The sequence below is a fragment of the Hypanus sabinus genome, chromosome 31 (assembly GCF_030144855.1).
Source record: "Hypanus sabinus isolate sHypSab1 chromosome 31, sHypSab1.hap1, whole genome shotgun sequence".
Taxonomy (NCBI): Eukaryota; Metazoa; Chordata; class Chondrichthyes; order Myliobatiformes; family Dasyatidae; genus Hypanus; species Hypanus sabinus.
This window is the reverse complement of record NC_082736.1, coordinates 38,848,225-38,862,239: the sequence shown is the minus strand read 5'-3', so window position 1 is coordinate 38,862,239 and position 14,015 is coordinate 38,848,225. Positions and strand designations below refer to the sequence as shown.

The 14,015-nt window shown below is 47.8% G+C and overlaps 1 protein-coding gene across 2 annotated transcripts in view; it reads right to left on the bottom strand.

Moving 5' to 3' along the window:
• LOC132384107 (neurexin-1-like) overlaps nt 1-14,015 on the bottom strand; it is a 1,241,271-nt gene that overhangs the window by 631,078 nt on the left and 596,178 nt on the right. For both annotated transcript variants that reach the window (XM_059955449.1, XM_059955450.1), the window contains 2 exons: nt 5,804-5,977; nt 1,927-2,046 (listed from right to left, as the gene is read on the bottom strand). In XM_059955449.1, the coding sequence (XP_059811432.1) occupies nt 1,927-2,046; nt 5,804-5,977 (294 nt within the window). The remainder of the gene's footprint in view (nt 1-1,926; nt 2,047-5,803; nt 5,978-14,015) is intronic.

Below are 14,015 nucleotides of genomic sequence, written 5' to 3'. Positions count from 1 at the left end.
ACTGCGATTGACCCCCCCAGACCATGCTGTATCAAAATTAGTAACACCTTCCCTCCCTACCCCTTTTCAGAGTTTCACCCCAGAATCTCATAACCATAATAGTCCGGAGTCAGGCTCTCGACAGCTCGGGGCTCACTGTGCCCACCCCAGTGAGGGTTGGTGAGGGTCTCTGCCCCACTATGGACATCCCCAGGGTCGAGGGACGGACGGACACCCGTGCCTCACTCTTTCGTCCCACTGACAGCCACAGACTGACCACCAAACTGGGGTCGGCGCCAGAGCATGTGTCCACCCTGAGGAATGGGTATTTCCATTTGTACATTACCACCACATCTTCTCACAGACCATGTGACTACAGGCAAACAACCAGGAGAGACTCGAAGGTAGAGAGAAGAGTACAGAGTGGGGGTGGGGGGTAGGGAGAGAGAGAGACAGGGAGAAAGAGATTGGGGGCAAGAGAGAGAAAGGACAGAGAAGTTGGGGGAGGTGAAAGAGAGGGAGGGGAGGAGGGAGTGTGACAGAAAGGGAGATAGAGAGAGAGACAAACAAAGACAGAGAGACTGTAAAAGAGAGGGAGACAGAAAGACAAAAAGACAGATACAGACACACAAAGAAACAGAGTGACAGAGAGAAAAAGACAGAGAGAGAGAGAGAGGGAGGGAGGGAGATAGAAAGACAAAGAGACTGAGACGTACAGAGAGAGAGACATATAGACAAAGACACAGTAGGACAGAAAGAGAGAGACAAAGAGAGAGAAGAGAGAGAGACAGACAGAGAGAAAGAGAGAGGGACACAGGCTGAGCGGGAGAAAGAGATGGAGGGACAGAGAGAAAGAGGGACAGGGACAGAGAGAAAGAGGGACAGAGACAGATGGGGTGAGGGGGAGAGAGAGAGGGACAGATAGGGAGAGTGAGAGAGAGGGGGTGGGACAGACAGACAGAGATACGTAGAGAGAAAGATTGCCGTTCCTCGCCTACATGATCTAAAACAGCTCCTGCACCCAGTGAGTGCCTTTGTCTGTCTGTGTATAGATAAACAACACCGAACCATCCCCACAGTGGCCTGAAAGTCAATTAGCCGGCTGAATTGCAATCAATTAAAACATCAAACTGATTATAATGAACATTCCACAGAAACACCACTGCTGTGTGCCATCACTCAGCAATTGCCCAGCAATTGGTCTGAACACCCACAGCAACTCCACGTCTGCCCTGTCCCTCTTTAACAGCACAACACGTACCTGGCCAGCTCACGGTCAGGAACGCAGCCGAAAAGAAGTCAGTCTATTGTTCGAATCACCAAACCGTGAAAGGACAAGGTGCACGCTCAAACCAAGGACATTCAAAGGTGGAAGTTGACAGTGGGACTCACATCACGCTGAGGGGAGCATCATTCTCCAGCCTCTCACTTTGGAGGGAGATTTATTTGTATTTCGAGAGAGAGTGTGTAACAGGCCCTTCTGGCCCTTCGAGCCGTACCACTCAGCAACACGCCGATTTAACCCTAGCATAACCACAGGACAATTTACAGTGACCAATTAACCTTCGAACCAGTATGGAGCATCCTGAGGAATCTCCCATGGAAAGGAATGTGCAAACAGGCTTCCAGAGGGTGCCAGAATTGAAGCTCTGAACTCCGAGCTACAATAGTGTCAAGCTAGCCACTACTAATGTGACACGCCAAGATGGAGAGGGGAAATCAGCAACTTGCTTTTGGTTCTGTTTAAAAGAGTTGCAATGGTTCCCACACAACCCTCAGGCCTGTCGCCATGGTAGGCTGGATGCTCCCTGGGCGATAAAGAGGGTCCCATTGTTCTTTCCTTGCACAGTCTGAAGGCTGTGAAAGTTTGCCCATGAGGGCAGGTAGCACTATGGAAGGGTGGCTGCTCCCTGCCGATTTGGCTCACAGGAGGGCCGCTGTACTCACGGTAGTTGCAGAGAGCGCCCCCAAAGGATGTCATGGTGCAGTCGCAGGTGTAGCCCTCCCACTGCTGGATGCAGGTCCCCTGATTGGCACACGAGTCCTCCTGGCAGGTGGTGCTGGGGCCTGCAGAGGAGAGGAATTTGCAGGTGAGTGAGATGTCATGGGGGAGACCAGTACTTAACTCACCATGGAAGTATGGCCCAGGAACAGGCCCCTTACCCACCATGGAATAGTTCGGCCCTGAAACAGGCCCTTCACTCACCATAGAACAGTACGGCCCAAAAACAGGCCCCTTATCCACCATGGAACAGTACGGCCTAGAAACAGGTCCCTTACTCACCATGGAACAGTACAGCCTAGAAACAGGTCCCTTACTCACCATGGAACAGTATGGCCCAGGAACAGGCCCACTCACCATGGAACAGTATGGCCCAGGAACAGGCCCACTCACCATGGAACAGTATGGCCCAGGAACAGGCCCACTCACCATGGAACAGTATGGCCCAGGAACAGGCCCATTCACCCACCATGGAACAGCACAGCCCAGGAACAGTCCCTTCACCCACCATAGAACAGTATAGCCCAGAAACAGGTCCCTTACACACCATGGAACAGTATGGCCCAGGAACAGGCCCCTTACCCACCATGGAATAGTTCGGCCCTGAAACAGGCCCTTCACTCACCATAGAACAGTACGGCCTAGAAACAGGTCCCTTACTCACCATGGAACAGTATGGCCCAGAAACAGGTCCCTTACACACCATGGAACAGTATGGCCTAGGAACAGGCCCACTCACCATGGAACATTATGGCCCAGGAACAGGCCCACTCACCCACCATGGAACAGTATAGCCCAGGAACAGTCCCTTCACCCACCATAGAACAGTATAGCCCAGAAACAGGTCCCTTATTCACCATGGAACAGTATGGCCTAGGAACAGGCCCACTCACCATGGAACAGTATGGCCCAGGAACAGGCCCACTCACCCACCATGGAACAGTATAGCCCAGGAACAGTCCCTTCACCCACCATGGAACAATATGGCCCACCCTGGCCCCTTCCTCAGGCAGCTCATTCACCTCCCTCTGTGCAGAGAAGTTACCTCTCAGGTCTCTTTTAAATCTCTCCCTTCTTTCTCTCTGTGCGGTCCGGTTTTGGACTCCTGACCCTGGGGAAAGACTGTGACCATCCACCTTATCCACACCCCTCATGATTTTATAAACTTCGATGAGGTCACCCTTCATTCTCCAGGGAATAAAGATCCAGTGTGGCCAACCTCTCCCTATAACCGCGAGTCTAGTCAGCATCCTTGTAAATCTCTTTTGCACCTCTCCAGCTCGACAAAGCCTTTCCTGTGACAGGGTGACGTAAACTGTACACAGCACTCCAAGCATGACCTCACCAACTTGTATAACTTCAAAATTACTTCCCTTGTGCTAAACTCGGCGCCCTGACTGATGAAGGCCAGAGTGCTAAACACCTTCTTCACCATCCGACTTATTTACCCGCTCACTTTCAGCAAACTGTCCCTGTACTCTCAGGTCCCACTGTTCCACACTCGCCAGTACCCGGCCATTTATAAGTCCTACCCTGGTTTGTCTGTCCAAGATGCCTCACCTCACACGCATCTAATTGAAATCCATTTGCCATTCCTCAGCCCATCTCCCTGACTGACCAAGATCTCTTTGGAATTCACTGTCACCTGCTTCGCTGTCAAAACTCCTGAGTTACTGTCATCAACCAACTTGCTCATCGTGCCATGTATGTTCACATTCACAAAAATAGTGAGTAACAGAGATCCCAACACTGACCGCTGGGGCAACCCACTAGTCACAAGGCTTCAGTCGGAGGATCAACCTTCAACCATCACCCTCTGCTTCCTATCATTGAGCAAATTCTGAATCCACCTCACTAGCTCTCCCTGAACCCACATGACCTAACCTTCCAGATTAACCTGCCATGCAGGACCTTGTCAAAGGGCTCACTGAAGGTAAGGCCTATAGTCTGCCTGTATATGGTCCATCTCCATTCCCTGCACAGTGTCCACCTCCCTCCATTCCCTGCACATGGTCCATCTCCCTCCATTCCCTGCACGTAGTCCATCTCCCTCCACTCTCTGCACAGTGTCCTTATCCCATCATTTCCTGCACATGGTCCATCTTCCTCCATTCCCTGCACATGGTTCATTTCCCTCCATCCTTGCAGAGTATCCTACTCCCAAAATTCCCTTCTCATGATCCATAACTCATCATTCCCTACACATGGTCCATCTCCCTCCATTCCGTACACACGGTCCATCTCCCTTCACTCTCTGCACATGGTCATTATCCCATTATTCCCTGCTCACCGTCCAACTCCCTCCATTCCCTACACAATATCCTTATCCAATTATTCCCTGCACATGGTTCATCTCCCACCATCCCTGCTCATGGTCCATAACCCATCATTCGCCGCAAAATGTCCATCTCCCTCCAGTCCCTGCACATGATCCATATCCCTCCTTTCCCTGAACACGGTCCATCTCCCTCTATATTGATGTGTCTGTCTAACAGCTGTAAACACCTCTATCGTATCTGCCTCTAGATCCAGCCCTGGCAGCATGTTCCAGGCACCCACCACTCTTTGTAAAAATACTCTTCCCGCCCCCGCACATTCCCTTTAAACCACCTCTCTCCTGGAAAGCATGGTCTCCAGCATTGAGTAGTTCTGCTTTGTGAACAGTTTTCTGAATGCCATCTCCATCTGTGCATCACAAAATTTTATAAATCTCTGTCAGGTCTGCCTGAGCCTTTGATTCTCGACAGTAAACAGGCCTGTGCCACCTCTTGTTATAGCTCACACTCATCCTAATGAACCTCTTCTGCACCCTCTCCCCATCCCCCCCCTTCCTGTAATGATCTGACCAGATCTGCACATGGACTCCACCCACATGGATCTGCCCCCTGTGGTTTACTGTCACTGCTCTTCGAGGGGCAGTGGGCTGCTGCTGGGACTCATGGTGGGCACAGTGTCCCACCCAGGCAACAGTCCAGGTCAGTCTGTTCTCCTTCTGTGAGCTTGATGTACTCCCTCCCTCCCTGTGCCCGCTCTTTACCTCCAGCACACAAGCGTTACAGCCCATGGCCCAGAACAAAAAGTGATGTCCTTTTGACAACCTAACCCAGCTCCCTCACCCTCACTCCTGTGCAGAGCAAGATGCCACAATTAGCAACCATTCCCTCCCACAAAACCCTGCGTTGACAATCTAACCCAATCCCTAGCCCCCATACTCAGCAAGATCCCACAATCAGCAACCAATCCCTCCCACATAACCTTCCACTGGCAACCCAACCCTGTCCCTGACCCCACCTTGCCCAGTGAGTGAGATTTCCCTATTTCTTTGATGCTCTAGGTCACATTAATTCAACTATTTCAGATTAACCTTTCAAAGGCTGGCAAAATTCCTCAATCCATATGGAACTAACATTGAGATCTTGCTTAGAACATAGAACATTACAGCACAGTACAGGCCCTTCAGCCCACAATGTTGTGCCAGCCTTTTAACCTACTCCAAGATCAACCTAACCCTTCCCTCCCACAGAACACTCCATTTTCTATCATCCATGTACCTGCCTCTACTGCTTCCCCTGACAGTGCATTCCACATACCCACCGGTCTTCTGTGTAAAAATCTTACCTCTGATATGCCCCCTATACTTCCCTCCAATCAACTTAAAATTATGCTGCCTGATATTAGCTATTTTTACCCTGGGAAAAAGTCGCTGGCTGTCCAATCTTACCATCTTGTGCACCTCTATCATGTCACTAGTGGAATTGATCAAGTTCTGTATCACCAACTGGAAGCTACAAACACATCTCTCGTCAACCCCCAGCACTGTACCTCCACATCCTCTCTCGATTTGCCCCACTCGATGGAGGGCGTCGGCGATCAGATCCGGCAGGCGTCCGTTGAGGTCGATGGAGGCCAGGCAGCCCTGGAAGCCCTCTCGGGAGGCAACCAGCTTGGGGAGGTTGTTGAACATACCCTTGCTGAGTCCACCGACGTACAGCTCCCCTACAGAACGAGAGAGAGAAAGTCACTAATGTCAGTGTGTGTCACTCAGAAACATTCACTCACAGACACACACCAAAACCCTCCTATACCTCAAATTCCAAAGGCCAAAGCTCAGAGTAAACCCTGAGATTCATTTCCTTGTGGGCATCCACAGTCAATACAAAAAAACACAATAGAATCAGTGAAACACCACACACAGGACAGACAATGTACAAAATACAACAAACTGTACAAATATATAAAAAAATAAATAAGCAATAAATATTGAGGGCATAAGATGAAGAGTCCTTGAAAGTGAGTCCATGGGTTGTGCGAACAGTTCAGTGATGGGGCAAGTGAAGTTGAATGACGTTATCCACTCTGGTTCAACAGCCTGATGGTTGAGGGGTAAACACTGCTCCTGAACTTGGTGGTGCAAATCCTGAGGCTCCTGCACCTTCTTCCTGATGACAGCATAGCCTAGTTGGTGGGGGTCCCTGATGAATGCTGTTTTCCCACCACAGTGCTCTGTATAGATGTACTCAATGCCGGGGAGGGTTTGCCTCAGACATGGACTGGACCGTATCCTTTCCCAGCCTAGGATAGTTAGTCATGAGTCCTGGAAGTGAGCAGTGGAGGGTTCTGCCTGGCCGGACTCCCTGGCAATGTTCTAGGGGTATGTCTCTGCCCAAGTAACTGTGGAGAGGGAAACACAGTGTCCACAGGTACCCTGAAGGTGACCAGGGACAGCGTGGGTTAGAGAACAGAGTGAAGTGGTCACTGTCAGGGAGATGTCCAATACAGTCCATAGTCCACAATTCACATAGTCAACAAGACAGAGATGGTTATCAACTTCAGAACTTGTAACACTCACACCCACTTTACATCATAGTATTCATGCCATGACCACCAGATTCAAAAGCAGCGACTTTCCCCAAGCAGTAATTCTGATCAGCAGCTCACCCACTCACCCACCCCTGCACCCCCCGCCACCTCCATTTCCTGTCAGAGTCACATATTGTTCAGACATTCCTGTGCCTAGTGTCACTTTTTCAACATATGATCAATCTATGTATATAAGCTATCTTGTGTATTTATATTTAATGTATTTTTTTATTATCTTTTTCTCTCAGCTCAGGCTGGCAAAACCTGAGGTACAGGAATAGCCATGCACCCTCATTTCTGAATTGCTACGAACTTTTGGACTCTTCTAGTGGTGTTTAGTATTGTGTCTTTCTGAAGATTTACATCAAATATGATGGCAGAATATAGTATTAATGGTAAGACTCTTGGCAATGTGGAGGATCAGAACGATCTTGGGGTCCGAGTCCATAGGACACTCAAAGCAACTGCGCAGGTTGACACTGTGGTTAAGAAGACATACGGTGTATTGGCTTTCATTAATCGTGGAATTGAATTTAGGAGCCGAGAGGTAATGTTGCAGCTGTATAGGACCCTGGTCAGACCCCACTTGGAGTACTGTGCTCAGTTCTGTCGCCTCACTACAGGAAGGATGTGAAAGCCATAGAAAGGGTGCAGAGGAGATTTACAAGGATGTTGCCTGGATTGGGGAGCATGCCTTATGAGAATAGGTTGAATGAACTTGGCAATAAATAAAAACACCAAATGCTGGCAGAACTCAGCAGGCCAGACAGCATCTATGGGAGGAGGTAGTGACGACGATTCAGGCCGAAACCCTTCATCAGGCGTGAAGTAACATGGGATGGTTAAGGGGGGATAAGAAGTGGGGGGAGGGATAAAGTAGAGAGCTAGGAAGAGATAGGTTGGAGGGAAATGGGTTAGGGGGAAGGTGAAGAATTACGGGAAATAAAAGAGAAAGAAAGGTAGGGCTGGGGGGGGGGAGATTATAGTGAGGGGGGGGGGAAGAGAGAGAAAGAGAACCAGACTGAAATAATAGATAGAGATGGGGGTAAGCAGGGAGGGTAGGGGTATCAACAGAGGTCTGTGAATTGGATGTTCATGCCAGCAGGTAGGAGGCTACCCAGGCGGGAGATAAGGTATTGCTTCATCGACCTGCACGCGGCCTCATCTTGACGGTAGAGGAGGCCATGGACAGACATGTTGGAGTGGGAGCGGTCTGTGGAATTGAACTGTGTAGCCACAGGGAGGTCCCGCCACTCCTGGAGGACTGAGTACCGGTGTTCGGCGAAACGGTCTCCTAGTCTGTGGCGGGTCTCCCCAATGTATAAATGGCCACATCGGGAGCACTGGATACAGTATATCACCCCAGTTGACTCGCAGGTGAAGTGGTGCCTCACCTGAAAGGACTGTCTGGGGCCTGGGATGGTGGTGAGGGAAGAAGTGTGGGGGCAGGTGTAGCACTTCTTCCGTTTGCAGGGATGAGTGCCCGGAGGGAGGTCGGTGGGGAGGGATGGGAGGGATGAGAGGGATTATTTATTTCCAGCATCTGCAGATTCACTCATGTTGCCTTTGAATGAACTTGGCCTTTTCTCCTTGGAGCGATGGAGGATGAGAGGTGACCTGATAGAGGTGTACAAGATAATGAGAGGTATTAATCGTGTGGATAGTCAGAGGCTTTTTCCCAGAGCTGAAATGGACAAGCGAACACTGGTTTAAGGTGCTGGGGAGTAGGTACAGAGGAGATGTCAGGGGTAAGTTTTTTACTCAGAGAGTAGTGAGTACATGGAATGGGCTGCTGGCAACGGTGGTGGAGGTGGATACGATAGGGTCTTTTAAGAGACTTTTAGATAGGTAAATGGAGCTTAGAAAAATAGAGGGCTATGGGGAAGTCTAGTAACTTTTAAGGCAGGGACGTGTTTGAGACAACTTTGTGGGCTGATGGGCCTGTAATGTGCTGTAGGTTTTCTATGGTTTCTAATATTGCTGTTGTAGGCCTAATTGTTTAATGTTATTGTGTAGTGCCTTTGGGATGATACCAATTGTAGATATTACTAGCGGGACTATGTGTACCCTGTTCCAAAGTCTTTCAATCTCCTCTTTTAATTCAGCATATTTCTGGTGTTTTTCACTGATGCTTTCTGTAAGTTATGCATGTTTGGAATGGCTACATCTGTTAAGTAAGTTGTTCTTGCATGTCTATCTTGTAATAGTATATCTGGACAGTTACTGTGGGTTGCCCCGTCTGTAACGATATATCAATCGTAATATAATGTGTAGGGCTATGACTCTAGAACTGGATCGGTCTTGTATGGTTTCTTTTATATCTTAAAGCAAGATATTGGTGAATGACATTTGCCTCGATTGTGCCTGTGTAAGTAATCAGATTGAGTTAAACTGCCGCAGGACCCTGTAATGTTATCATTATTATTGTGTTCGTTATCTTTTGTGGGGTTTTTTGTGCTACATTGGATCCAGAAACAAACAATTACTTAATTCTCTTTTACACTTCTGTACCAAAAATAGCATCTAATATTCTGGGATCTTGAATCAATAAACATATTTTTGTAATGAGAATTAAAGGGCAGGGACAGTGTGGGTTAGAGACAGCCACTGTCCAGGAGATTTCCAACACAGTCCCGGTCACTGTTCCTTCAAAGCTGTACAGGTGTGTGGTCGTGCAGTAACTGAAATGCTCCCGTGCAATTTAATTAGGCTTTGCTGCCACATAGTTGGAATCTTTGTAACATATAAACATTTAAACTGACACACCATGTAAAAATGTTCCTGCTCAGAGCAATGGTTGGTCCACTCAGGTGTCCTGGTCTAACTGGGTTTTGTTTGTTTGTGTTCTCTCCACAGCTGGCACCATGTACATCTTTGGTCAGGGTGGAGCCCTCATCACATACACGTGGCCTCTGAACAACCAGCCCAGCACATGGGCTGACCGCCTTGCAGTAGGATTCAGCACACAACAGGAGGATGCCATTCTGGTTCAAATGGAACAGTGCCTCTGGCCTGGGCGACTACCGACAGCTCCACATAGTAAGTCACTGTGCCCAACAGCTTTGCCTCCTTAGCAGTGCTGGCTCTGCCCGGAACAGGTGTGGAGTTCGGAGTGGGTGGCGCCTGAGGCCTAGTTACCATAGCAACACATGTCGATTGAAGTCTCTGAGTTGTTTTACAGCATTGTAGTAACGGAAAGTTAGAATAAACTTATTCTTGTGAAAACAACGCTCCCTCCCCATGCTCTCGTGGCCAGGTGTGGATGAATGTTGAATGGTGAACAGAGTGGCCCATACACCAGAACACCAGGAGTGGCAGACAGTGGGAGACTTCTCTTTTCAGCCCCAGGTTCTGGGCACAGCCAACAATGTGCAGAATTATCATTCATTCCTTACTTACCTTGAGAAAGCCTGGGTGAGTCACCTTCCCGAAACACTGAACAGAGTGATTCTGCTGTAGCTGAAAGGCTTCACCTTGCCTCATCCACTTGTTTAAGTTGTTAATGTTCCTGCCTCATCCACTAATGGCAGCTCGTTCCATGTACTGGCCACCCTCTGTATAAAGAATAGTGCCCCTCAAGTTCCTACCCCCCAAGCCCCTCACCTTAAACCTGTGCCCTCTGCTTTTTGATTCCCCAACCCTAGGGGAGAGGCTGTGCACATTGACCAAATCTGTGCCCTTTAAGTGTCCTACATTCTAAGGAAAACAGTCCATTCAATCTCTGTAATTTGTGGGGTGACACCATAGGATGCCAGGGCAGCGTAGCGTAATACAGCTTGAGGCATCAGAGTTCAGAGCTCAAATATTATGTTTATTATTCTATAGAATAATATGCCTGCCAGAAAGTGAAATTCAGTGTTGTAGATGGTGACATATATGTACTTTGATAATAAATTTACTTTGAACTTTGAATTCTGGCATGCTCTTTAAGAAGTTTCTATGCTCTTCCCGTGACTGCATGTGTTTCCTCCGGGTGCTCCGGTTTCCTCCCACAGTCCAAAGACATACTGGGTAGTAGGTCACTTGGTCACTGTAAATTGTCCTGCGACTAGGCTAGGGTCGTAGTGTGATACAGGAGGTTGGGCTGAGAGGGCCTGTTTCACGCTGTATCTCTAAATAAAAATCCCAGTCCCTCGAATTCAGACCACATCCTTGTAAATTGTTTCTGCATTACTTCCAATTTAATAATATTTCTATAAACTTCCAAGCAAAACTTTTTCAACTGCAACTGGGATTATGATATTGTAGTCAATAGTGAGACTCGGTTGCAGGAGGGGCAGGACTGGCAGCTCAATATTCTGGGGTTCTGTTGTTTGAGATGTGACAGAGCAGGAAGGATTAAAGAAGGAAGGGTGGCATTACCAGTCAGGGAAAATGTCACAGCAGTGCTCAGTCAGGACAGACTGGAGAACTCAACCACTGAGGCTTTATGGGAGGAATTAAGAAATAAGAAAGTATGCATGTAAATGGGGCTATATGACTGAAAACTTAACAGACCTAGGGATTTAGAATTACAAATTGTACAGCGATCACAGACTGTTGCAAGAAACACAACATTATTATAGTAGGTGATTTTAACTTTATGCATATTGACTGGGACTCCCATACTGTAAAAATATCTAGATGAGATAGTTTACCAAATGTGTTCAGAATAGTTTCCTTCATCAGTACAAGTCCCAACGAGAGAGTGAGCGATACTGGATCTATTAGGGAATGAGACAGGACAGATGACAGAAGTTTGTGTAGGGAAACACTTTGCATCCTGTGACCATCATGCCACGAGTTTCAAAGTAAATATGCAAAAAGTCTGGTCCACAGATTGAGATTCTAAATTGGAGAAAGGCCAATTTTGAGATAGTGTCAGAAATGATCTGGTAAGTGTGGACTGGACAGGCTGTTTTCAGGCAAAGGTGTATTTGGTAAGCGGGAGGCCTTCAAAAATGTTGAGAGTACAAGGCTTGTATGTACCTGCCAGAATGAAAGGAACTTTGGTTTTCTAGAGATATTGAGGCTCTGGCTAAGAAAAGAAAGGAGGTGCATAGCAGTCTAGGCAGGTAGAAGCAAATGAGGTGCTTATGGAGAATAAGTAATGCAAGAAAATGCTTAAGAAAGAAATCAGGAGAGCTGAAAAAAGAGCTGAAGTTGCTCTAGAGACAAGGTGAAGGAGAATCCTAAGAGATTCTACAGATATTTTAGAGCAAAAGGATTGCAAGGGACAAAACTGGTCCTCTGGAACACCAGAATGGTGGAGCGAAAACCGATGGGGGAGATCTTAAATGAATTATTTTCATCTGTATTTACTCAGGAGATGGACGCAGAGTCTATAGAAGTGAGGCAAAGTGGCATCAACTTCATGGACACAATACAGATGACAGAGAAGGGAGTATTTGTTACCCGGAGGCAAATCAGGGTGGATAAGTCCCCAGGGCCTGACAAAGTGTTCCCTTGGACCCTACGGGAGGCAACTGCAGAATTTGCTGAGACTCGAGCACAGGTATTTAAATCATTGTTCATGACAGGAGAGGTGCCAGAGGATTGGAGGATGGCCAATGTTGTTCCACTGTTTAAGAAAGGCTCTAAACATAAATCAGGAAATTATAGGCCAGTGAGTCTCCCACCAGTTGTGGGAAAGCTAGTGGAATGTATTCTAAGAGACCAGATATATAAGTCACACAGAAGAGAAAATTTGCAGATGCTGGAAATCCGAGCAACACACACAAAATGCTGGAGGAAATCAGCAGGCCAGGCAGCATCCATGGAAAAAAATACAGTTGACGTTTCAGGCTGAAACCCTTCAACAGGACTGGAGAAACAAAGCTGAGGAGTAGATTTAAAAGGTGGGGGGGAGAGGAGAGAGAAACATCAGGTGATAGGTGAAACCTGGAGGGGAGGGGTGAAGTAAACAGCAGGGAAGTTGATTGAAAGAGACAGAAGGCCATGGAAGAAAGAAAAAGTGAGGGGGGGGGGGTGGGTGTGGAAAGGAGCACCAGAGGGAGGCGATGGGTAGGCAAGGAGATAAGGCGAGAGAGGGAAGAGAGTATGGAAAATGGTGAAGGAGGGGAGGTGGGGGGGGGGGGAGCAGATGGAATTTAATGTAGACAAGTGCGAGGTTTTGCACTTTGGCAGGACCAACTAGGGTAGGACATTGAAGAGTGCAGTAGAACAAAGATATCCGGGAATACAGGTTCATATATCATTGACATTGATGTCACAGTTAGATAGGGTCATAAAGAAAGCTTTTGGCACATTGCCCTTCATAGCTCAATGTATTGAGTACAGGAGATGGGATGTTATGTTGAAGTCATATAAGATGTTGGTGAGGCTTAATTTGGAATACTGTGTGCAGTTTTCATCACCTACCTACAGTTTGTACGTAAACAAGAGTGAAAGAGTATAGAGACAATTTACAAGGGTTTTGCCCATGTCTGTTGGGTTAGACTTTATTCCTTAGAACATAGACGATTGAGATGAGATTTAATGGAGGTATACAAAATTATGAGGGGTATATATTAGGTTAATGCAAGCAGGCTTTTCCCACTGAGGTTGGGTAGGATTACATGTGTTAAGGATGAAAGGTGAAAAGTTTAAGGGGAATATGAGGGGAAGCGTCTTTACTCAGAGGGTCGTGAGAGCATGGAACAAGCTGCCATCATAAGTGGTGCTGTGGGATTGATTTCAATGTTTAAGAGAAGTTTGCATCGGTACATGGACTGTAGAGGTGTGGAAAGCTATGGTCCCAGTGCGGGTTGATGAGAGTAGGTAGTTTAAATGGTTTTTGCATGGACTAGATGGGCCAAAGGGCCTGGTTTGGTGTTGCAGTTCTCTCTGACTCTCTACGACCTCTGCAAGCCTCTGGTAACATCACTCACCTTCAGCCTCTCTATATCATCCCCAGTGCCAGTGACATTCTCTGCACTAGTACAGTCCTCTAGTACCAGCACCTGTCACACTTCAGCTCCTCTGTATCATTCCCCGCACTAGTGGCACCCCCCACACTAGTGACACCCCTAGTGCTAGTGACTCCTCCAGCACTAGTGACATTCTCTGCTCTAGTACAGTCCTCTAGTACCAGCAACTGTTACCCTTCAGCCCCTCTGTATCATCCCCCCGCCCTAGTGACACCCCAAGCGCTAGTGACATCTGCAGTTCTCTGGTACTAACACATGTCACACCT